The sequence below is a fragment of the Neofelis nebulosa genome, chromosome 1 (genome assembly GCF_028018385.1).
Source record: "Neofelis nebulosa isolate mNeoNeb1 chromosome 1, mNeoNeb1.pri, whole genome shotgun sequence".
Taxonomy (NCBI): Eukaryota; Metazoa; Chordata; class Mammalia; order Carnivora; family Felidae; genus Neofelis; species Neofelis nebulosa.
This window is the reverse complement of record NC_080782.1, coordinates 134,388,881-134,413,215: the sequence shown is the minus strand read 5'-3', so window position 1 is coordinate 134,413,215 and position 24,335 is coordinate 134,388,881. Positions and strand designations below refer to the sequence as shown.

Genomic DNA, 24,335 nt, shown 5'->3' with positions numbered 1-24,335 from the left:
CCCAAGTTTGATGTATCTTAGAGTATCTAAATTAGAGAATTTAAGCCTACAAAAGAGCTTAGCATCCTTATTATTTCTTCCTCACTTTATCTGTCTATAAAAACTTACAAGTCCTAAGTTTTTTATATTGAAGTTAAAGTAGATTTTGTTTTCCTATTAAAGGATAACTGATCCAAACAGAAAACAACTAGAATGAAATATAGAACAAGAAATTTATATACTGAACTGTTTAATTCAGAACATTTCAAACCACATTACTTTTAAAATGTACTACATTTCCATCCTCATTACAGTGTGGTATAAAACATCCCTAGAAACCTCTTTTCCTGGCAGATAAATCAGAGAAAGAATATCATGATATAAGTTGAAAAACGAGGCCAAACCTATAAATCCCTTAATAGTATTCATAAAATCTTTGACTACATATTTAGTAGATTCAGTAATTTTTCAAAGGAAAAAGCAAACCAATGTTACGGGGTTTATTTTGTAATTGCCTAAAAAGTATTTTCCTAGAAGGAAAAATGAAACCTTTGTTTTTGAAGTATCCTAGACAACACAGCCATACAGCATTAATTTCTTTTAGATAAACTTAATTACTAAAATGAAAAAGGTAACTTTGAAGCAATCTTGTAGAAATAATCAACTTGAACCTAGAAGTATACACAAGTATTCTCTCTATATAAACAAAAAAGCAGACCTCAGATCTTCAAACTATGCAAAATTTTCTTTCTACATCTTCAAAGTGCTAGCATATGCAACTACTAATGTCTGATTAGTTTTCCTCTGTCGCTATTTCAAAGATGTGCTTTCTTCCTGTTCAAGCACAAACTGACTCTTTAAATGTTGAACAATTTCAAATAACATGTAAGGATTTCATAGAATAAAATTAATTTTTTACTCAAGTTTTAATTTAAATTCCAATTAGTTAACATACAGTGTAATATTAGTTTCAGGGTTAGAATTTAGATAAAACTTTTGAAACTTAAAAAACCTTATATAATCCCTTCAGTGTATGCCTATTAAAGTTATAAATAATATAATAAGGTAATATTAATTCTATTTTATGAACTCATTTATTCTCTAACTTCTTTAAATAAACTTGCCCTAAAAGATTAAACTGATTTTATTATGTAAGTATTATATGGTGTATTATTTTTAGTTCACATTAAAATATGGAAAAATGTGTGCACTGGTACAGGTATATAAGAAATTTAATTTATGTCTGTGGGAACTAAGGACCAATTCCTATTACTATATATTTAATAGCACATGTTTTTCTAACTTTGTCACCAAATGAGATCCATTTTTTAAATTTAAGTTTTCACCCCTATACTCCATAGATATTCACACATTACTAGTATTTCTAAAAAAATGAATGCCAGCCATTAAGAACAACAATTGGAGAATAGCTTTGTCTGTACCTGGAATATGACAAATATGGAGTATTATGGCAATCACTCAACACAGTGTGAATCGGCCAGAATAACTAATCACGTATTCACAAAAGTTCAAATGTTCAATAAGTGATCATCCCAACAAGCAAATATTAGTTAAGTTACTCCCTGTAGGACTCTGAACTTGGAATGAAAAGAACACAGCATGTTTCTCTGTCTGAATCGTCCTCAAATCAACAAACGTCATCATCCTTTATCCCGGTGTCAAAGTCAGAGATGCAGGAGACAGACTCACCATCTCCCTCCCACTGATCTTACTTGATTCCATCAGTACCAAGTACTTCCTTCCCAAATATGCCTCCAGTCTTCCCTCTGCCTCTGTTCTGGTCTCGCCCTTCATCACCGCTGCAGCAACTTTCATACTGTTGTTTTTCTTTTGTTTGTTTGTTTGTTTGTTTGTTTGTTTGTTTTGCTTCCATTCTGGTCCCCCATTACACTCTACAGAAACAGTCAAGTAATTTCATTTAAATATAAATCAAATCAACAGAGGTCATCCCCTCACAAGTCTGCAGACACTGCCACACTGTTTTCTGGTCTATGAGTTGCTCTAGAGAAGTCGGAGACCAGTTTGGGTACTTCCTTTAAAAAAATACTTGCTTATTCTTTCTTATTAGGCCAAGGTGTTCCATTTATCTTCTATTTTTATTGAGGGTTTCTGTCTTCCAGTCTACAAACTGATAGCCTTATCCATTTTAGAAAATTCTTATTTTATCTCTTTTTCAGTTCCTTTCCTCAGCTTTTAGTCTGACTTCACTGAGTATCAGATTCTTTATAATCATTGCTTATTTACTGTTCTCTGACATTATGATTTGTGATTTCCTTAATCTTAACATTTGTCACTGATTTTTTTCAGTTTTATGTATGTGTGTGTGTGTGTGTATATGTGTGTGTGTAGAAATATATATACACACATATACATATATGTATGCATTTCCTTCTGTTAGGTAAAGTTTCAAATCCCTCTTCCGCTTCTTTTTTGAGTACTATCAACCCACTTTTTATCTCTGGTTGTCTTTACTGAACTGTTATAACTCTACTTCAAGCAACTTTTAAAAGAAGGCCCATATTGTTTTCCATTTCTTTAGGCTAAGAAAGAAGGATATAAATCTTGTGTTTATTTGGATAATTCTTCTTTGAAGCATGTTCACCTATGTTTCCTTATATTTTTTCTTTTCTTTTCTTTTCTTTTCTTTTCTTTTCTTTTCTTTTCTTTTCTTTTCTTTTCTTTTCTTTTCTTTTCAGGTTTTACATGTAGGTACTCATCTTTCAATGGGGCCATTTCCTATTGAAACAATAATGGGGAGAGCCCAAACAGAAATGAGTTGGTGTGAAAGACAGTTCTGTAGGAACTATTTCCTGATATCTGCTCACCAAACTCTTTCCCACTTTTTTCTTCGTCCTGGTATTAATTTTTCAACTTTTAGGTGGGGGTGTGCCCCCCTCCCCCGACCTGCTCTTTCACACATAGACTCTCTGAGATGCTCCCTGGTGGTTCCCACTTCCTCTCTTCCCTTCCTTCTTGTTCTCCTCCTCCGCAGGGACCACTCCTGGACTGGAAGGCTGGGCAGAAGGTACTAGAGAAGGCTTGCCTTCAAAGACTCTCTTTCCGCTATCCCTTTCATTACTCTGAGGGTCCGCAGGAGCTCTCTCACTCACACAGTGTCCACTTCTCCAACAGGACATCCCCAACCTCTGAAGAGACTTTCAGAATGCTGATGCGGTAAATCCTCAGAAGACTCTCCCTGTCTCAATGACTTCCCGACAGCTACCTATGTGTTCATCGCTGCTTTCAACTGGGGGTAGCAGAATTTTATTTCAGAAGACCTTGTTTTCAATTACTTATTTTCTTGTTAGTTTTTGAGTTAGAAGGAGGATATTCTGTTATCTTTTTTAAGTAAGAGTTGCGATAAGCACTGGGTGCTATATAGAAGGGCTGAATCACACCTGAAACTACTATGATGCTGTATGTTAACTGGAATTTAAATACAAGCTTAAAAAAAAGTGTATGGCAATGGACTTGTTCTTAATGAAACTACATTGTGTGTAATTTGCCTTTCAAGTAACATCATCTGTCATTAAGATATGAGTGTTTGCAAACGTATGTGTAAAATCACATGGGAATAGCTGAATGCTTATCTCATTGAATCTATATTGTCTAGGAGTGCCTGGATGATTCAGTTGGTTAAGTGTCTGACTTCAGCTCAGGTCATGATCTCACAGTTCATGAATTTGAGCCCTGTGTCGGGTTCTGTGCTGACGGCTAAGAGCCTGGAGCCTGCTTCGGATTCTGTGTCTCTCTGTCTCTCTGTCTCTCTGTCTCTCTGTCTCTCTCTGCCCCTCCACCACTTACACTGTCTCTTTCTCAAAAATAAACATTAAAAAAAAAAAAGAAATAGAGAAACTAGAGAAACTACACCGTCTGTAAACCGTCATTCAAGTAACATCTTCTTTCATTAAGATACATGTTTGTAAAAGTATGTTTAGAAGTATATGGGAATAGCCCTATGCTCAACTCATTGAGGCTTCACTGTGTACAATGTATCTTTCAGGTAACATTCTCTTTCATTAAGATATAATACACAACACACACAAATACCACCCATACATTATTTTTAAAAAAGCTTCTACAATTAATTAGGCTTAAGTAAATTTTCTGGATTGTATAGGAATGGCTTGTCTTCACAGTTTGAACAAAAGTTAAATTTTATAATGGTCTGGGTTAACTAGCTCAATGTAGACAGCCCAGATAAATTTGTCTTTAACAGTTCATACTAATCAAATGAACCAAATCTCTCTCTAGGTTGTGCTATCTAGAAGGCCTAGAAATAACTTTTTACTGTGGGTACCTTCTTCTCAAACTATGACTGAAGGATTACCCAGGCCTGCTTGGGTTCAAGTGAAGTTCAATTTTTCTACATTTTTCACGTGCATCCTGAGTAAAGGAATGAGGTATTTCTGAACACTGACACCATTTGCAAAGAACACACACCAGCATTTGTTTTGCACGGACTGATTTAGGGTCTGTACTGCTGTTTATTTATTCAAGTCCTTGTCCTGTGTGCTAGCTAGGTCCCGACTCCATCATGTATGTCTGATTTCGCACACCTCTAATGTTGCATGGAACAGAACAGAGGCTCAATGTCAGTCTGTTACTATTACCTGTTACCAGGACATAGCAAAAGACAGAATTTGAGGAGGAGATTTCTCCTGCTATATTTTCAGTTTGGGAAATGGATGGAATATTTAAAAGGCTAATTCCTAAAAATCAAATAACAAATTAGCATCTATGCAAATTTTAATATAGTTTTTAAAATTATAAATGCACCCTGTTCATTTGAAAATCTAAAAGATTCAAAATCAAGTACTAATATTCAATAAAATATCCCTTTAATTCGAGTAGATTCAAAAAGACTCTAAAGATTCAAAGACAATAAGAAACCATAAGAAAATAATACAACAGATACATGTGGCAGTTTCCGATATATTTAAAATTTGTATATATTCTTGGAAAAGGGCTTAATGTCACTTTTTAAACTAATTCACTTGTTCTTATGATAGCTTAAACATTAAGGCCCATATTAACTTTGATTGGATATTAATAAAATGAAAAAAGTACAAGACTTGGGAATAAAGGGAGAACACAACTGGCTCTTAACCTGCAAAGACACAGATCGTTATGACTGAACACCAAGCACCCTAGGAATGTGAACCTCTCTGACAGTGTTTACTTAAGTCCACAAAGACATCATGGCAACAGTTAAAGATGTGGGGGAAAAAAAAAACATACTGGTCTCTTCATACCTTAATTTTCTTTAAGTATCATCTTAATTTTGATTTAATTACCAACTTTATTTAAGTATCATCATAAAAACAGATTTATAACCTAACAGATCTTACACTCTAGCTGGGGAACAGTAAAGGCAATAAAGACAATAAATAAGCAAGTATATGAGAAAGTGATACGTGCTACAGAATAAACAAAAAGTATTACCCTAGTAAATCTAGTATTATCCTAGTAATCTAGTAGATCGGTAGAGTATTTTCTTTTAAAAGGAACCCATATGCATTTTGTGGAAATCTACATCTAAACAGTTATTTTATTATAAGATCATATTTATTATCAGATCATATCTCATGTCTTCTGAAGCCAAAGATAAGGCAATTCACTAACTGCATCAACTAAAGAATAATATTATGTTTAGAACTTTAGAAATGTCCTTTTCTGGTTAATATGATCCACATTTTAGAACCAATATTAACCTATTTGCAGTCAACATCTATGCATCTGAAATTTATTTTTAACTCTACAAAAATTTTCAATTATCCTATCAAAAAGAGAGCTATTATTTTAAAAAGTATGACACATACATATCATGTTTTATCACATTATTTTTTTCATGCCATGTATCTTCCAAATCAACCTGGCAATGTATCTGAGAAACAGTCTAGGAATTTAAAGGGAAAATGAAATCACAGTAAGATGCAGTCTTAAAATAGCCTGAACTGAGGATCAGCATTTAATTGAGAACCTTGTGATTATGCCATGAGTTTGAAATAAAGCAGAACTTTTTAAACTTGCTTTTCCAGATATTTTAACCATGTGGCAAGTTTCATTTTCCTCTGGTTGCTGTACTTACCCATTATATTTTTAGGCAAACGAAACTGAAAACTTTATCTTCACTGCATAAACAAAATCAAATAAATAATCTTTCAGACATTACTAAATCCCGAAGGATATTCTGGAAATCTGAGATCAGATCACACATTTTAGCAATTGTGTTCAGAAAAACTAGGCCTCTCTGACAAAATACATAGGTAAAAAAAAAAAAGAAAGCCTAAGTACAGATATACAAGATGAGGAGAGTGAGTGATTTGGGATGTTTTGGTTGAGGTTAAGAGCTTTTTCCCCAACCTGGACTATTTTTATGAAATATGGTTTTTGCAAGTATGTTAATCTTAATCCCAGTTATTAATTCCAAAGATAGTCATTGAGTATCTACCACATGTTAGGTACTCTTCCAGATGCCTCAGAGACATTAATGAATAAAACAGATTTATGACCTAATGGATCTTACACTCTAGCTGGGGGAGAGTAAAAGCAGTAAAGACAATAAACAAGCAAGTATATCAGAGAGTAAAATGTGCTATAGAAAAAGTAAAAACTATTACCTTAGTAAATCTAGTCAGTATTAATCTAGTAGATCTACGTAGTATTTTCTCTTTAATACGAACCTATATACATTTTATGCTAATTTATATCTAATCTAGGAAAGCTATATAGTATGATAAATACTATATAGTATATAGTATGTCTTTTATAGAAAATATTGTTGCTTTATCAGAAACTCCGTAAAATCAAACTGGTAGTCATATCAAAGATACAGAATTTTATTATCCATACAAAACAAGGGATTAAAAGTGACGTTTCCACAGTTTTCATATTAGAGCTGACCTGTGATAAGTATAAAGAGACAAAACACTAACAGCTGACATTGCTTCTATATGCAATTCAATGAAAAGTTGCTAATCTACTAAATTGCCGGTTCATTCCTTGGGAACCCCTATAGCTGTGATTGGAAGAGTTTTGAAAGAGGCCAGTTTTTAACATTTATAAACTAAAAGGTTTTTAACTTTTATAAAACTACAAAACTAACCAAAATCTTTAGAAGCCACCATCTGCAAATTATTTATAGCAAATTATGCAGAGCACCTAAATGGTTATTATTCAGTAAATTGAAGGTATATGCAAGCTTCCCAAACTACAAATCTCACTTGAGTTTGGAGATACTGGACTGGTTTTCCACAATATGCCATTTACAGACATTGGGTACATGACATCTGGCCTGTGACGCTGGTTACTAACATCAGTTCGAAAGACTTCAGGAATCTAACTTTGTATATGATTTCATTATAACAAATAAACCCAGCTCCTCATGTCTCAAATATGAGTAATATTTCTCTGAATAAAAGTCATTTTCCATTTTCCTGTGATCCTTCTGCCACTTGAGAACTCATTACAGAGCTATTTCCAAACTCTAAAAATGGGTTTAATATACATATGATATCAGAGAAGTGGCAAAAAAAAAAGGGGGCAAGAATTGTGGCCGCTGAAAATTAATTAAAAAAATTATCCAGTACAAACATAATGTTTGGCTACTTGGGTTGGAGTCTACTGATGTAGCATGCTCGGGGCCCCAATCTAACCCTAACATATAAAATATTCACCAAGATGTGGTTGGGAAGATTGCCTGGAGACCAGATTGCAACCACTTGAATTACAAACTCTTAAAATTTCTTTTATGTTTATTTATTTTTGAAAGACAGAGAGATAGAGAGCACAGGCAGGGGTGGGGCAAAGAGAGGTGGTGGGGGAACACAGAATCCGGAGCAGGCTCCAGGCTCTGAGCTGTCAGCACAGAGCCGGATGCAGGGCTCGAACTCACAAACCATGAGATCATGACCTGAGCCGAAGTCGGTCGGATGCTCAACCTACTGAGCCACCCAGGCGCCCCTTGAATTATAAACTCTTAACTGCATTCACCTACAGAGTTCACACTTTGCCCCTAAAGATTCTATTAATAACAATGTCAGGCCATTCTCTTCTCCCTATTACCTAAAACCAGATTCCATTATCTTGAAGGAGAATACAAGAAAGAGAAAGACTGTCCGGGGTATTTACGCATGTATCTTTCAGGGATTGTGGAAAGGAGCGTGTAGTGCTGCCTGGATGAAGATATAGGAGTGGTTTCTCTAATTATATGAGATATTTTAATCTATTTTTTTTTTATTTTCCCCAATTTTTCCTACTATCTCTTCTCTTCTCCATTTATGTCAAGAGCTGAAAAATAATTATCCATTAGGTGGCTAACAAAAAGTCATCTCTAGTCAGGCTTGCTGATGAGGCCCTTCTCAGGAATGGTGGGAGGTTGAATGGCATTAGGTATTAGTGGCAGATGGATCATCGGAGTGCAGTGAAAGGAGACCCACACGTGGGAAGTCTGTGCAAACTCACCTTGGCAAGCTCCGGTCCGGATGTTGGGGATAAAGCCCCGTCGGCAGGGCTGAGGCTGGGCAGGACACATCTCACAGGGGTGGCCCCAGGCCCGTCCAATGGTGGCACAGCACAGAGTCTTAGTGCAGACAATGCCTGTCAGCTGCCCTTGGCACATCTGGTTGTTGACCTGAGTGAAACAAGGGCCTGTCCTGTAATCTGGAATGTGAAAGAAGATGGAAAGACAGGTTTTATGACCATACGCCAGTCTTACACCAGTAGCTCCAAATACATAAAACAGAGGCTATTACTTCTGACTCAAGTGTCTAAAGACAAAAGGCTGGAAAGTTTCATTTTGAAAAATTCCTAATTTTTCGCTCATGAGGAGTGCATTAGGAGACTTCAATGTATTTTACACTAGACACTGTAAATGGGTAACTCAAGGGCTGTGTCTGGGCCACAGATGTGTTTTCTTGGCCTGCATAATGCTCTGAAAGAATTTAAATTACTAGCCAACATTTTTAAATTGGGAAATTCGCATGAAATTTCTATTTCTGGCTTTTCTTGAAAAGTTGGAAGATCTGGCCATGCTAGGCCTGCCGTGCTACATGGCAGTGGGGGAGTGAAGTGTGTCCTTCTCTAGGACACCAAGATCCAGCCACCCCCTATCCTGATACTCTCCACTCACTGACATTCCTCACCTCCACACTGATAGCACCTGCTTTAATGACTCTTTACCTAGCAAAGATTTTCCTTCCTGACTGGGTGGACACGAGGTCAGAATATTAGAAGAGAACCAATAATGACATATCCTTCCGTATTGCAGATATATTTAAACAGTCTGGCATGTCTATAAACATTAAGTTCTAACAATCTGATTTCTGTTTTCATGTCAGCCTGTTTGCTTCTATAAGTTCAGCTAAATTCACCTAAAAAGACTGTACTAACAAGGCCCATAGTCAGGATTCTTTCCAGATAAGTTAATATTATATACAACCTCTGTTCTCTACAAGATGGCTGCACCATTGTTGATCTGTTATGATAATGATAAAAACATTAGCAAATGCATGCCACAGATCATCTACAGACAGACCTCTATGCATAGTAAGGACAATCCATGGGGACTGTTGCATCTCAAGGTGTAGACCATGGATCAGAAACATATACACTACCTGGGAGGTGACTAGACATGTGGACTCAGGCCTCAGCCTCCATTCACTGAACGAGAATCTACAATTCCACAAACACTCAGAAGATTCATACATAACTTCAAGTTTAAGAAAGACTGATCCAGATTACAGGCAACTTGAAAGCTAGGCATTCTAACTCTATCTTGCTTTCTCCTATAACTCACCTCAAGGAACCTTTTAGATGACCGGTATTTACTCTTTTAAACAGAACTGAATCATTAACCAAACAGTTTTTCATTTGAGAGCTGCTGTTGCTCTTTCGAGAGACACAGGAAATCAGAGAAAAGTGAGTTTCCTGAAGACTGACTAATGAAACAATTCACATTTGTTATAAAACTACAACAGAAATATGTGAAAGAGGCTCCCCGCCCCCCCCCTTTCACAGAGACTGTATGAATACAGTTGATTAACTCTTGGGAATGTAAGATGATAGTCAGGATTTCCTGATAAGCCCTCGTGCAAATGACATAATTCCATGTGAAGGGGAAAGCCAGAACAAGTTTACTTCAGATTTCCAAGAACAAAACAATCTCACATTCAAAGGAAGAAGAGTCAATAATATTGGTAAGATTTTTATGAAAAATGTACTGGAAAAAAGCAAACTTGGATATGACTTCACACTCAAAATGCTAAGCTAGAAAAACTGTGATATCATCTGAATGCTATCGTATGACAAACACAACTTAAAACCACATAAACTTTCCATTTTTTTAACAAAGACTAAGGCTTTCTCCTAGAGGGGAAAAGCGTATTTTTAAAGTTTAATATGAAGAAAAAATCTAAAATAGGTAACTTCTTTACCAAGCTGGATTAACACTCTGTTACTCTGCAGCTGAACTTCAACAAAAATAGCTCATTTTAATCCCTTACATAAGAACAACAGATGTGCTGGCTGCAAATGCAGTATACGTGTGGATATGTCAACCTTATAAACAAGCGTGCTTCCCACACCACAAATTGCCAGGTTGTAAATTTCTGAAACCTATCTACTGTCCTTCACATAACACATTATTTTGCCATTTTAAATTAAATACTAGACTCAGTAAACTAAATCAAGTTCTGAACCAGTGGGGATAAGTCTGTTTTTCACAAAAGATATAGAACTCTTATTTTTCTGTGGATTCTTGCTCACACACCTTACGTTCACATTCTGTATACTTTTAGGACTCCCAGAGAGAAGCCTGCATATACCCTCTCTCATAATCCTATCCTTAAGTAAGCCGTGTTGTCTGGAAATGCATTCCTTCTTCTAACTTCTAACTTCAACACCTTCTTAAAATGATCTCAGTCTGGTCTCTTTGGAGAAGAAGATTGTCTGGACAAGGAGAGCTGTTTATTCTCTGAACTGACCTTTCCTGTTGAAGGCTCTAATGAAGCCAACCCCCTCCCCTCCAGGAAAAAGAGCCTACCATTACTTATTTCCTTTGTCTACCCTGTATTTGCCACCTTACAAACTGTGCAGAACTATTTTCTTATAGGACTACATTTTGCTTTCTGGTTGGCAACTGATTAGTTTAAAATTTTTAATTACTGGGACACCTGGGTGGCTCAGTCAGTTGAGGGTCCGACTCTTGATATAGGCTCAGGTCATGATCTCACAGTTTGTGAGATCTAGCCCCACACTGGGCTCTGCGCTAAAAATGCAGAGCCTGCTTGGGATTCTCTCTGTCTCTGCCACTCCCCCCCCCTCTCTCTCTCAAAATACAACATGAACATTAAAAAAGTAAAATTTAAAATTACCATGTCATTCAAGAATATACTAGTATTACAAGCTAGTATTCAAGAATTACTAACTTGTAAAATATGAACAAAGATCAGCTCTTGAAAGTGGATTTAGATTTCTTGCTCAGATTAAGTAAAACACTCTGTCCCAAACTTGGCTACCATTTTAATTACAGTCAAAGAGCCCTAAAACAATTTGGTACTGTAGAAAAGGATCGTGCATTTTTGTCATCAAGTTTTCAGCAGGGGCTATTATTGTATACCACACCACCCATTCATAGTCAAGGACATCCTCACAGTGCATTAGCAAAGATTAAAAGGAAAGAACTGCTTAGCACTTTAGGTGTGCTGGGACCAGTGGTTTAGAAGCAGGTATTTTCCTTATTACCATATGACCAAGAATATGTTTTTAAAAAGTAGCCTGTGAAACACAAATACTGTTATTTTGATTTGTTGATACCTAAGTGCAATGTAGCATCTTAACTTGTTTTCTTACAGTTTCATTTTTACTCCCATTAAGCAACTGGTGCAAAGAGAAACCTCATCAAAAATTGGCTGCTCCCTGCCTTTTTTTTTTTTTTTTCAAACAACATCATTAAGGTTTCATGCATGGGACATAAATTCATCTATCTTAAATGTACAATTCAATAACTATTAGTGAATTAATTGAATTGTGCAGCCATCAGTACAATCTAATTTTGGAACACTTGCATTGCCCCAAAAGGTTCCTTATGCCCACTTCCAGCTTCAGTCGACCACTAACCTTTCTGTCACTATAAATTTGGCTTTTCTGTACAATTCATGTAAGTGGAATCATATAATATGTGGTCTTTTCTGCCTGGCTTCTTTCACTTAGCATAATGTTCTAGAGGGACATCTGTGAGATAGTAGGGTCCTAGTGTTTCGATCCTTTTTTACTGCTGAATAGATTTCCACACTGTATCTGCTAACCAATCAGCTGTCTGCTGGGTTGTATGGTGAATTTATATTTAACTTCTTAAGAAACTGCCAAACTGTTTTTCCAAAATAGATCCACCATTTTATATTTCTATTAGCAATGAATGAGGGTTCCAATTCCTCCACATTCTTGCTAATATTTTCTATCTTCTATCTTTTTTATTATAGCCTCTGTTACCATTCTACTTGAAATAAATACCATTGAATATATTTGGGAATTGTAATGTAATTTCACAAGTCTTTTTAAGATGCTAACCAGTGTTAGATAACCAAATTAAGCATTACTGCTGTACAAATAGACAACCTTTGAAGAGGTCTCCAGAAGGTAAAGACAGAAAGAAACAGGTATGGGGAAGGATCTGGGATTGAGGGGATAATATTTTTTGTTGTTGTCATTTAGTTTTTTTGCTTATTTTTTTATTTTATTTTTGTTTTGTTTTATGGAAGAGACAAACATTTCTGAAAGCCGTTGGGAATGACCGAGTTGAAAGGGAAGGCTCACGATTAGCGAAGAGAATAATAATTTCTAGTATAAGATCCCTGAGGAGTCAGCCTGGTGGTGAAACTAGAATGTGCAAGGGGGTTATCCTTAGGAGAAGGAAAGCACTTTTTCTTGCAGTCTGAGAAAGAAGGGCAGGATGCACAGAGATGTAGGTGTATTTAGAGTCGAGGAAAGTGAAACAATGTCCTTTCCCACACCTTCTATTTTCGTTTTGAAACAGGTGGTGGGGTCAGCTGGGACTCAGTTATTTGGGGATGAGATGGCAGTGCACCCACCAGGACAGGGAGCTGATGTGAGAACCCGGCGGGCTCCCAGGTGACAGCCAAGGTACCAGGGTTTCCCTAGGGCAGATGAACAGGATGTCCTGATATAAGGATAAATCTGCCTCTCTGGGGACTTTCCCCAGCATCCTCAGGCAGCTGAGGGGCTCACTCAGGAGCTGGGTTTAAAAGGGGTAGGGTTTTGTCTGTCAGATGAAAAAAAAATCGGAATGGCCAAAGAGTTGAAGGTATCGTTACACGTATTTTACAATAATAAACCATGAGATCTGTGCTGGATGAAACAGGAAATGGGGAAAAGGAGGACTAATAAATTAAGAAGTGGGAGAAAGCAGGAAGATCAATGGACTAGGTGTCTCCATGAGGCTTCACATGAAGGGAAAACAGTCACAGTGACAGCAAGACATCAGCTGCCGGTGTGACTACAGTATCATTCACTTAACTGCCAGGAGGATGCAGTAAACTACACACTGTATAATTTAGGGAAGATACCACACATACTGTAATGCAAATGTCATCCCCTGGAGTTGTGTAATTGATGGCCCCTTTAGAGGCCATCTACTGTAACCACTAGTCCAACAATGCCATAAGATGTCCAGAACTCCATCCATTCCCACTTTAGTATACAAAGAACTGCCTGATCCTAGAAAGCACATGAAAATATGTGGGAGTTTCCATCAAGCTGCACATTATTTCGAGTTAGGCAAGAAGGCATTTCCATTCTCAGGAACCAAAGAAATGCAATGTGTAGTCAAGTGATCACATTGTGTGGAAGCTACAGACACAAAGGAATATAACTAAGAGGCGTGAACTGTGCGTAATTAGTCTAACGATACTGGCTTTGGGATGGTCTCCTTTCAGTAATGGAGTTTCTGACAAATAACATTTTTTAGTGCATTCTATCATGGTTTTAATTGAGAACCTGGTCACTGCACCAGCTAAAACCTTTGATCATAGACATCACTGGAGCAGGGAAGGGAACTCCAAAATTTATAAGGGATGATGGAACAGTTTCCTTAGTTTCAACAAAGTCTGCCCTGAATGTTTACAGATCCGGATTTCATGCTCATCAAATATTCAGAGTTAAATACACTCAAGCAACTGAATGATAATAGTCTTCCTGGATAGAAAAGCATCCATCTGCCTCAGAAAATTTTAGAATTCAGTACAGAAATGTTTAAGAAAATCAAAGCCACTAAATTAATATTTTTGCTTTATGGAATCCGTGCAAAAATTATGTACCTGTAATGTTTAACAGCTTTTGTCCCTGTCCATCAGACTGCCTTGTAACCACAAAGTAATGAAGTGACTTATTTAGAATGATAGGTTTTTAAAATTTTTTAATGTTTATTTATGAGACAGAGAGACACAGAGCATGGGTCGGGGAGGGACAGAGAGAGAGGGAGACACAAAATCCAAAGCAGGTTCCAGGCTCTGAGCTGTGAGCACAGAGCCTGATGTGGGGCTCAAACTCACAAACCGTGAGATCATGACCTGGGCCGAAGTTGGACACTTAACCGAATGAGCCATCCAAAGGCCCCTAAAATGATAGTTTTTTAAACTTAAAATGTGCCTACGCTTATATACAGGATTGGACCATTTAAGTGAACTTAAGTGAACTTATAAATTTATATTTATATAATATATATTTATATATTAACATATTCATATTACAAATTTATGTCATATATTATAAATTTCTATTTATAAGTTTGAGTATTTACATTTACTTTTTAATTAGCTTTATAAGAGTTACTTGAGTGCTTACAAGGGTTTTTAAGTTGCACAATTGAAGTGCTTAAAAATTATATGCATTTAATATAAAAAAAGCAGTTTAACAGATATGGAGGTGTTTCATTAACTACATATTAAATTGGAACCAAATATTGTTTAAAGGCCTTTTAAAGTGACTACTAAAATCTGCTTGATTTATTAATAGATTATAGATACTTATAAGTTGGATTTAGAAGTTCAAGGGATATACCCTAAGGAGCTAAAAGCGGGGACATGAAGAAGTATCTATGCATGCAGGTTCACAGCAGCATCATTCACAAAAGCCAAGAGGTGGATGCAACCCAAGTGTACATTGACAGATGACTGAACAAACAAAATACTTCCAATAGAATACTCTTCAGACCTAAAAAGGTAGGAAATTCTTACACATTCTACAGGACACATGAACCCTGAGGGCATTATTCTGAGTGAAATAAGCCAGTGACAAAAGGAAAACTATTTTGTGATTTCACTTACATGAGGTACCTATAATGATCACATTTATAGGGGCAGAAAATAGAATAGTGGTTGTCAAGGGCTAGGGGGAGAAGGGAGTACAGAGTTGAATAGGAATGGAGTTTCAGGTTTGCAAGATGTAAAGAATTCAATGGATGGACAATGATCACCACTGTTGTATAACAATGTGAAGATACTAAAAGCACTGAACTACAGTCTTAAAAATGCTTATGATGGTAAATTTCATATTACCTGTATTTCACCACAATTAAAAAATATATTTTTTAAGAGCTCAAAGAATAATCAGGCTTTTAAAGTATATTTACGTGAAGCAAACCTGAGGTTTTAAGACCAAAATAAACTCAGTCCTTTTCATATACTGAGTCACCAGCGAGGGCACTGAAACATCCCTCCCTGGCAACCCTGACCACCTGCCTTGTGATGGAAATGTATGTTGCCACAATTGATCAGAATGCACACAATACTGCATGGGTAATCTTCCACATGTTTACCGACTACATGGTTGGGTCTCTGTAAGGTAAAGTCCTAGCACTAGAAATGCTGGGTCAAGGGTCCAGTTTGAAAAACACCAAACATACTCAGAACTGCTCTCTGAAGACAGACTCATTCTCACACCCTCTCCAACACAGAGTAGAGGTGACTGGTGTGATTTTTACTTACTTAAAGGGAGAAATATGGTATCTTGTTGTTCTTGAATTATGAACCGATTGTTCCAATTTTTTGGCAACAAATGGAAGGAAGTTAACTCTGTAGCAGGCACTTCATATTATAAAACCCATTCTATAAGTTACCTCTTTCAATTCTGAGCTGCTAAGAAAGTGTTTTTGCCATTATGGCAGAGGAAAAATTCAAAGTCAGAGATTAAGATCCACATGGAGAATGAAAAATTAGAAAAGTGAAACCGAGATTGAACTTAAAGGCTCACCTCCCTCCAAAGCCCTGTGCCATCCACATCGTGTTCATCAAACCCAAGACACAGGTCATCGCACCCACAGCTTATGGTAGCTTTGCCCTCTCTTAGCAGACCAAAGCCCTTCACCATATTGATGACTACTGTCGCAATCCCCCAAATGCCTCCTGCCTCCCCCAGGTATGATCTCCCAACTCCCAAATATTCCACAAGCCTAATCTCGCTTTGCTTCCGGTTTCTCCCAAAGATGAATCTCCCAGCCATGTTCACTTAGGGAGAAATTCTTTCTCTGTACATTGAGAGAAACATTAAAGGCTTTTACTTCTGCAAATAAATGAGTAATTACTTTACCACAGCTGTACTGCATTTGTTTCTAACGTAATACCATTATTGAAAATCTCAGTGGAACACAGACTCAGTAAAGAAGGGCCCCTTTCACCATTCTCCACAGTCTTTCAAAACACAGGACTACCACCAACATCAAAGAGCTCTGCAAGAATGAAGAGGCAGGAAAGATAATTAGGTGCTGGCCAATGGTGCAAACAAAATTGCTATCTTTGATGTCACATTTCATAAGGTTGAAGGCCATCAACGATGTGGTCCTAAAATTCACGGCCTATGAACTGAAAGGGCACTGTCCCAAGAGCAAAATCAATTAATTTACTTCATGCATAACAAAAAAAAATGCTGAAGACTAAAAGCTAAAAAGATCATTTAAGCAGAAGGATATTGTCACTTTTGAAAAAGAAACTTAAACAGAAAAAATTTGTCATAAGTAATGAAGAGGCCAGAGACATAAATGATTAACACAAAAGGGATCACAGGCCAGACAAATCAACAAAGTACCAAATTTTATGATGTCTAAGAAAAACACCTAGTACAGTTCATTAGGCAGGAATGATTCCAGGGAAAAATGGTACATGCTCCCAAAACATTTATCCATTATCATTAAAGTCAGATACAAAATCAGTGGGAACCAATGCTGATATATCGCCTGATCCAAACACAATGATGTCACCAAGCTCAATCACAGTGGCAGTGAATAAAATGTTTAGCACAATTTGATGATAGCCTTTATACACTAATGTGGATTCAAGCTACTATTTTCTTACTGAAATTTCTGCTTACATCATTTCTTCGTGAGATATTTGTAAGGAATCATACATACAGTCACACATGATAAATCACACTCATCCCAGGAAAAAGGATGCACAACCTGCTCTGTGATTCTGTCCTGACCAACAACTTCTAGTGTCACAACGTTAGGTGTTAGAGAGGTGAGGAAACCTCCTGAGGAGAAAGTGAATGTCATGTGATTCACTACTGGGGTTTTAATTACTTGGGAGTTTGAGGGAAATGTTGAAGAGCATAGAAGACCACTGATCATAAGGGCTTCTAAGAGGACATAGGTAACATCTGTCGACCGATCCATTAAACTTGCAAAGGGGGAGGCCCCGCCTCTGTGACTTGCTTCCTAAACAACAGCAGGTAGTCAACAGATCTCTGCAGGTAGTGGTGGCCCATCATGGCTGGTGGTCTGCACTGGAGAAACTGGTCATTTTTGGTTCCCTGCTTGGAGCTTTATACCTGTTCCTCATACATAAGCACCAGGAAAGGCTCAGGAACAAAAGGATACCCCAGGGACACTCGGCAGGAAGGTTACAGGAGTCTCATACCAGCTCAGTAAAATAACAATGAACATACCTTACACAGCTGCAAGTCTGTAATTGCCAATAAGCCCATGAAGCCTGACCAGAATGGGTAGTGTGGGAACTTACCTTGCGGATACACAAATACAGATGGAAAGACTGAAGTGTTTCTTTGGCTCATGAAGGTAAAACCCTTTCAACATCCAGACTCAACAGAAGGAACAGAAAACCCAGCAGTCGCTGCTTCCAGCTAAATTAGTTGTCTAGAAGATCAGATGGAAGAAACAGCTTACAACACCACAAAATCTCTAAAAAATTAATATCCTAAGTAAAAGATTAGACTTCACAGAGACTAGAAATGAGAATATGAATAATATGAATTCAAAATAAAATTAAAAAAATAAAGAGACTAAAGAAATAGTAGGAAAAACTTTCCTAAGCTTAAATAAACAGTAGTTTTCACCTTCTGGGTAAAAGGGCTCATGGTGTCCTAGACAAGAATAATGAAAAGCAAGAGACATGCTCCAAAGAAGAGCTTCCTGCAATCTCTGTATATCTCTGAACCTCAGATTAAAAGGAGAAACTATTTTTCTGTTTCTAGAGAGGAAGAAAAAACCAAAAAACAAAAAAAACACAGATTGCCTACAAAGAAGATGAATTGGTGTGGCATTATTTTTATCCTATGTGATATAGGTAATTAAAAATACAGCAAAACAACATTTACAGGTTATGAATTTATAATATTTGAGAAAGGATTCTTCAAATAAGAGTCATAAGATACAACTTAATAACAGCCTGAAATAATGTCAAGAATTGGGGGAATGGGGGGGGTGGTATTTGCCATAATGAAGACTTGGAAATGAATTATTCCTAAGATCTTCACTCAGGACTTGGAGATGTAAACATGAAAAATGTCTCAGGGTAACAGGAATAGGTATTAGTTAATTTCAATACTGTACAAAAGTTATGAGAGGAATAGAAGTTTCAATATAATGGTGAAAGGATGGTGAGCACTAGTTTGATGAAGAACACAGAATTTTTTAATCAAGAAAGAAGGGCAACAGAGACAGAAAAGTAAAATATAATTGACTACAACTAAAAATTACAACAAAGATGAAAAGAGAAAAGACACAAAATATAATGACATATACATTAAATAAAATGGTATGAATAAACCATATATATTGAAATCATAATATGAATATGCTTAGTTTCTGATCAAATAATTGGTAATCTGATTAAAATAACAAAATTCAGTTCTACTCTGTCTATAAGAAAAGCATCAAAATGAAATGACAAAAAAAAAGGGTGGGTGATGGGTATTGAGGGGGCACCTGCTGGAATGAGCACTGGGTGTTGTATGGAAACCAATTTGACAATCAATTTCATATTAAAAAAAAGAAATGAAAAAAAAGTAGAAGACAGACAAAAATCATAAAAATCATAAATGAAATAAAGTGGAAGAAGCAATAATATCAGACAGAGTGGAAGTCAAGAACAAAAGGCATTAACCCAGGCGAAAAAAGAATAATATAAGGTTAAAAATTACAATGAAGAGGAAAGATTTGTATACTTAAAAACTGCAGTGAAACACCAAGAGTTAAAAGTTCTAGAAAGACAAAGAGAGCTCAAAGGCATAAAGGAAATCTTTTCAGATGTGCCAGGGCAGGTAGACATAAAATAAATTAGAGGAACACAATCAAAAAGCTGGCCTTAACAGGCGAATTTGCAACTTTGCAGCACGTAAACAGAGAATGTAATATTCTTTTGTTTTCAAGGAACAGCCATCAAAGTGATCAGATATTTAACTCACATTATTTCAGTAAGATTCAACAGATTCCTGGTTTCTCTCTAGTACCTTCTCTCAGTGTGAAACTGAAACTTGGTACAGGTCCTTGTGTAGATGGATTTTAGGTAATGTGGTTGGGAACCTCACCAAAAAGGAACAGTGTGTGTTCTTTTATTAAAGGATCATGACCAACTTTTTAAACCGTAGAAGCTGTCTGTGACATCAAATTCAGTATTTTGGAGAAAGAAATTTTAGCAGTTATAAAATTTCACACCAATGTGGTTTGTTGTAATCTATAGCTGTGCTGTCCAAAACAGTAGCCACTTAGCCACATGTGGCTTTCTAAATTTAAACTTTAAATTTAAATTAAATTAAATAAACATTCAGTTCCTAATCATACTAGCCACATGGCAAGTGCTTGAGAGCCACATGTGGTTAGTGGCTACTGTACTGGCAGCACAAAGAGCATTTCCACCATCCCAGAAAGTTCTATCGATGCACGTTGGAGTGGCGGTCTCCCAACACCACAGGGAAACGGGGAATGAGAAAGCGTCTGGTAGTGAGGCAACAGTTCTTTACAGGAGGTCTGTGCAGTGCACGATACCCATCATTTCAGGTTATCTGTACAAGAATTGCTCAAAGTCACACAGATGGTGTCTAACAGAGCCAGCATGTGAATGACAAACATATCTGACACCAAACCCCACGATCTTAACCCCCACACTCTGCTACTTCCCATTAGTGCTGATAGTTGTGTGTATATACGGAAGGCGGTTTCTGTGCTCGATCGTTGGTTCCTGCTCTGCATTAAATGCCCTTTCTGCAGGCATTTATTTTTTTTGTTTTAGGATCATAAACCTTTCATTCAGCTAATAAATGAAGCTCAACTTATTAAACGCTTCTCTGACCACTGTGATATGCCTCCAAAGCAAGCCACCATGGTTCCCCACAGCTGCGTGTCTGCCCAGATCTACATTTTCTACTACTTTAGTGTGCAAATACTTCGCACGTATGGACATTCTGTTTCAGCAGACGCTCTGTGGCATCATGGCACAATCTACTTCAAAACATATCAGCAGCTTCGCTTTTGTTCTCTAAATAGGTGGACTCCAAATAAGTATCACTTAACACTGGGAGAGGCTTTAGTGCTGCGGTTGGACTAGAAACAATGCTCAGTGTCCACGAAGCCTGACACAGTACCTACAGAATGCAAAACCTTTCAAATTTAGTAAACTTCCAAATAATCTGTAGTGTTAGGTAGGTGCTGGGCTTTACTGTCCGCTTCCCAAAGGTATCCAGGTCATTCTAGATGATACATATAAATGCATTCTGAGAACTGTCAAGTGTTATTTAAATTTGTTTCTAGGAATGACTTTTAGAGATGATGTGATATGATCGTGTGATTAAACAGAAAAGGAAATAAAGTCCAAAATGTTTCTGCAACTGGCCCCAAGTCAAAATGATGTGATGTAACGACTTAGGCCTCCTGACTCATTCTCTTGCAATATTCAACATAAAACGGTAATTAGGAGCTTACAATTGATGGCATCTGGGGTGTCAAGGGCTTTTTATGACAAAAATTGGTGAGCTGAGAACCAGAGGAATGGTTTAACTCAGTATTTCCCACAATGAGGTCAATGAAATAGCAGTTCCAGGGAATAGTAAAAGTATTACGTCAAAGAGAGATTCTGTGGTCAAATACATTATAGAGTTGAACAAAGACAGAATGTGTGTCTGAGTGTGAGTGTATGTGTGTGTGTGTGTGTTGGGCGGGGGGAAACCATAGGACTTTCAGGAGCCCTTACTATACTTATGTGCATTATAAACTGCCAAGAGGAGGCTATAGCAGGCAGTGTTCAAAATTTATTTGCTCGTAAAATATTTTTATTCAATAGCGTTCCTCAAAACTAGTGTGGGATGAACACACTTTGGCAAACACTTATCAGCAGATGAGTCCCTTGTCGTATCTTCAAACATGGCTGCCTCAAATAGATTTAATAAAATGATATCTTTTGTGTAACTGGCTTTCCTCCAGGTGACATCACTGCCGCCATAAATATCACAGAGAACTTTAGAAATTCGTGACATGACTGTAACACTCCAAGTTTCTTAGCTGTTGCCAAACTATTGCCTGGATGGCTAACAGTATTCAAAATATTTAAATGATCAGAGTTCAGACGTTTTTCTGTGTTTCCTGCTTTATTCTTCTATACATCAAAGATCACATCTATTTTTCCAGGACCTAAAATCTGAGGACCCATAACTGGTGATGTAAAGAAAAGCACATGGTCCCACAGTCCTGGGTAGGATTCTGCCTGCAATGCAATGCAGAGGAAATTTCTCGTTAAAGCTACTGACAATAATGAGGTAAGGTATCTATGTTCGCTCCACAAAGCATGGAGATTTTTAAGTAGTTTATCTTCTAGCTGAAAACCTCCACAGGTAAACTGTGTTATTTTGTGGCTCTAGCATTCTATACATAGGAAAGCACTTAGTATCGTGACTAGAGCACAAGATTGCAGGGAGACAGTTCTGTATTCACAACCAGAACCCAGCTTCACAAACTACCTGCCTATAGCCTTGAATACATTCCAGTAACTCCAGCTTCCTTAATTGTGAAACGGATATAATAAGAGAACTTTACTTACAGTTTCTGATACGGACCTGTGTGTGTCGTGAGACAAAAACTTCAAGGGTTTAGCACAGTGCCTGTCTTTTACTAAATGCCCAGCACCTGGTAGTTGTTCTTATTGTGGCTGTTGTTGATGTTAATAAATGTTACAGAGCCTTTCCTAGTTTCCAGCGTGCTTTCTTTCATCGTGGCCACTACAGTGCCATTGCAAGGTGAAGGAAGAGGAAAGCAGAAAAAAAAAAAAAAAACATCACTGTGGCTTTGTTCCTCATAATTATATATGGATACAATTTTCTTGGATGTGAAAGCTGGAAGAAACCACTTAAATGGATACCAGGATCCTTCCAAGAAATAATATACTTCCTTATGGAGTTATTTTCTCTATTATTCAAGCTCCCTTTTTCCCAAAGATCTGTTTGGAATCAAAGCCAGGTTTCACAGCCTGAAAATTAATACTGTGCAGCCAGAAATAAATTATTTTGCAAAGAGAAATACCAGACCCACATCATTTTTACTCAGTGAAAAAAAAAAATCTCCCTTTCTACCTCGCCAGAAAGCACAATGGACAAATATAAAAGCTCAACGTTTATCCATTTATGTGGTCTGGGAAAGAGAGCACCCCTTTTGATTCATGGCTCAGCCTCGATTCCAGCACTGCTACTCTGGCAACAAAAGCACCATCACCAATTTGTGATTAGCCATGACATTATCTGGTTTTCAGATTATCTGTTTGTACCCTCAGCCTCTATCCCCTCGCCAGGAGACTGTGGCTCATGCCACTGAGAGCAGGCCCTTGGTGGGAAAGGATGATGACACAAAAAACGAGACTGTCAGTGTCTGAGCTTATGGGAGAGGCTCTGACTGCCTGATGATGAACATCAAAAGAAACCCCAGTTAAATGTCCACATGTTTCCAAACTTCACAAACATTCCAATATAGAAAAACATCCTGATGCTTAAGTAAATTTAAAAATTTCCAGCCAGATGGTTATAAGATTGAGTATGTGTCTCCGATTGCCTTAAAAAATTAGAATATTATGATTCTTATTTTATATTATCTATTTATATCTTCTGTACCTTATTAGCAAAGGAAATCAAACTTGAAGTTTTTCCTAGGGGGGAAAAAACCCTCTTCCTTCAGCTTCTATAGAAATCTAGTCAAACATTTCACATTTTCTTTTTTGGTGTATAAGGCCTGAGCCTATCCTGTTTCTACTCAATAAACATGATTGTTCCAGTTCCTGGGTAACTACAGAATGCTTATCTTAACTGATAGATAGGAAATTAGAAATCCCACAGAGTTTCCATAATTACTCTACATTTTGAGGGTCAACTAAACTGTCTACCAAAAGGTTCTGTTTTAATTATGCACAAGTTTGAACAGTTGAGATCCACAGAACTGCTGTCATTGTGTTCAGTAGTGTTTCTTTTTCTTCTTTTTTTTAAAATTGTTTATGTTTATTTTTTTGTTTTATATAGTTTTAACTTTATTTTTTTAATTTTATGTATTTATTTTTATATATAATTTATTGTCAAATTGGTTTCCTTACAACACCCAGTGCTCATCCCAACAGGTGCCCTCTTCAATACCCATCACCCACTTTCCCCTCTCCCCCACCCCCCATCAACCCTCAGTTTGTTCTCAGTATTTAAGAGTCTCTTATGGTTTGCCTCCTTCCCTTTCTGTAACATTTTTCCCCCCTTCTCCTCCCCACTGGTCTTCTGTTGAGTTTCTCAGGATCCACATATGAGTGAAAACATATGGTATCTGTCTTTCTTTGCCTGACTTATTTCACTTAGCATAATACTCTCCAGTTCCATCCACGTTGCTACAAATGGCCAGATTTCATTCTTTCTCATTGCCAAGTAGTATTCCATTGTATATATAAACCACATCTTCTTTATCCATTCATCAGCTGATGGGCATTTAGGCTCTTTCCATAATTTGGAACCAATTAAGGGCCAACATGGAGGAGAGGTAGGCGGATCCATACTTCCCATGTCTCTCAAAC

At 37.1% G+C, this 24,335-nt stretch overlaps 1 protein-coding gene across 1 annotated transcript in view; it reads right to left on the bottom strand.

The window, feature by feature from the left end:
- FBN2 (fibrillin 2) overlaps window positions 1-24,335 on the bottom strand; it is a 257,001-nt gene that overhangs the window by 177,998 nt on the left and 54,668 nt on the right. Inside the window, exon 6 of the mRNA XM_058737181.1 lies at window positions 8,467-8,664. Within this exon, the coding sequence (XP_058593164.1) occupies window positions 8,467-8,664 (198 nt within the window). The remainder of the gene's footprint in view (window positions 1-8,466; window positions 8,665-24,335) is intronic.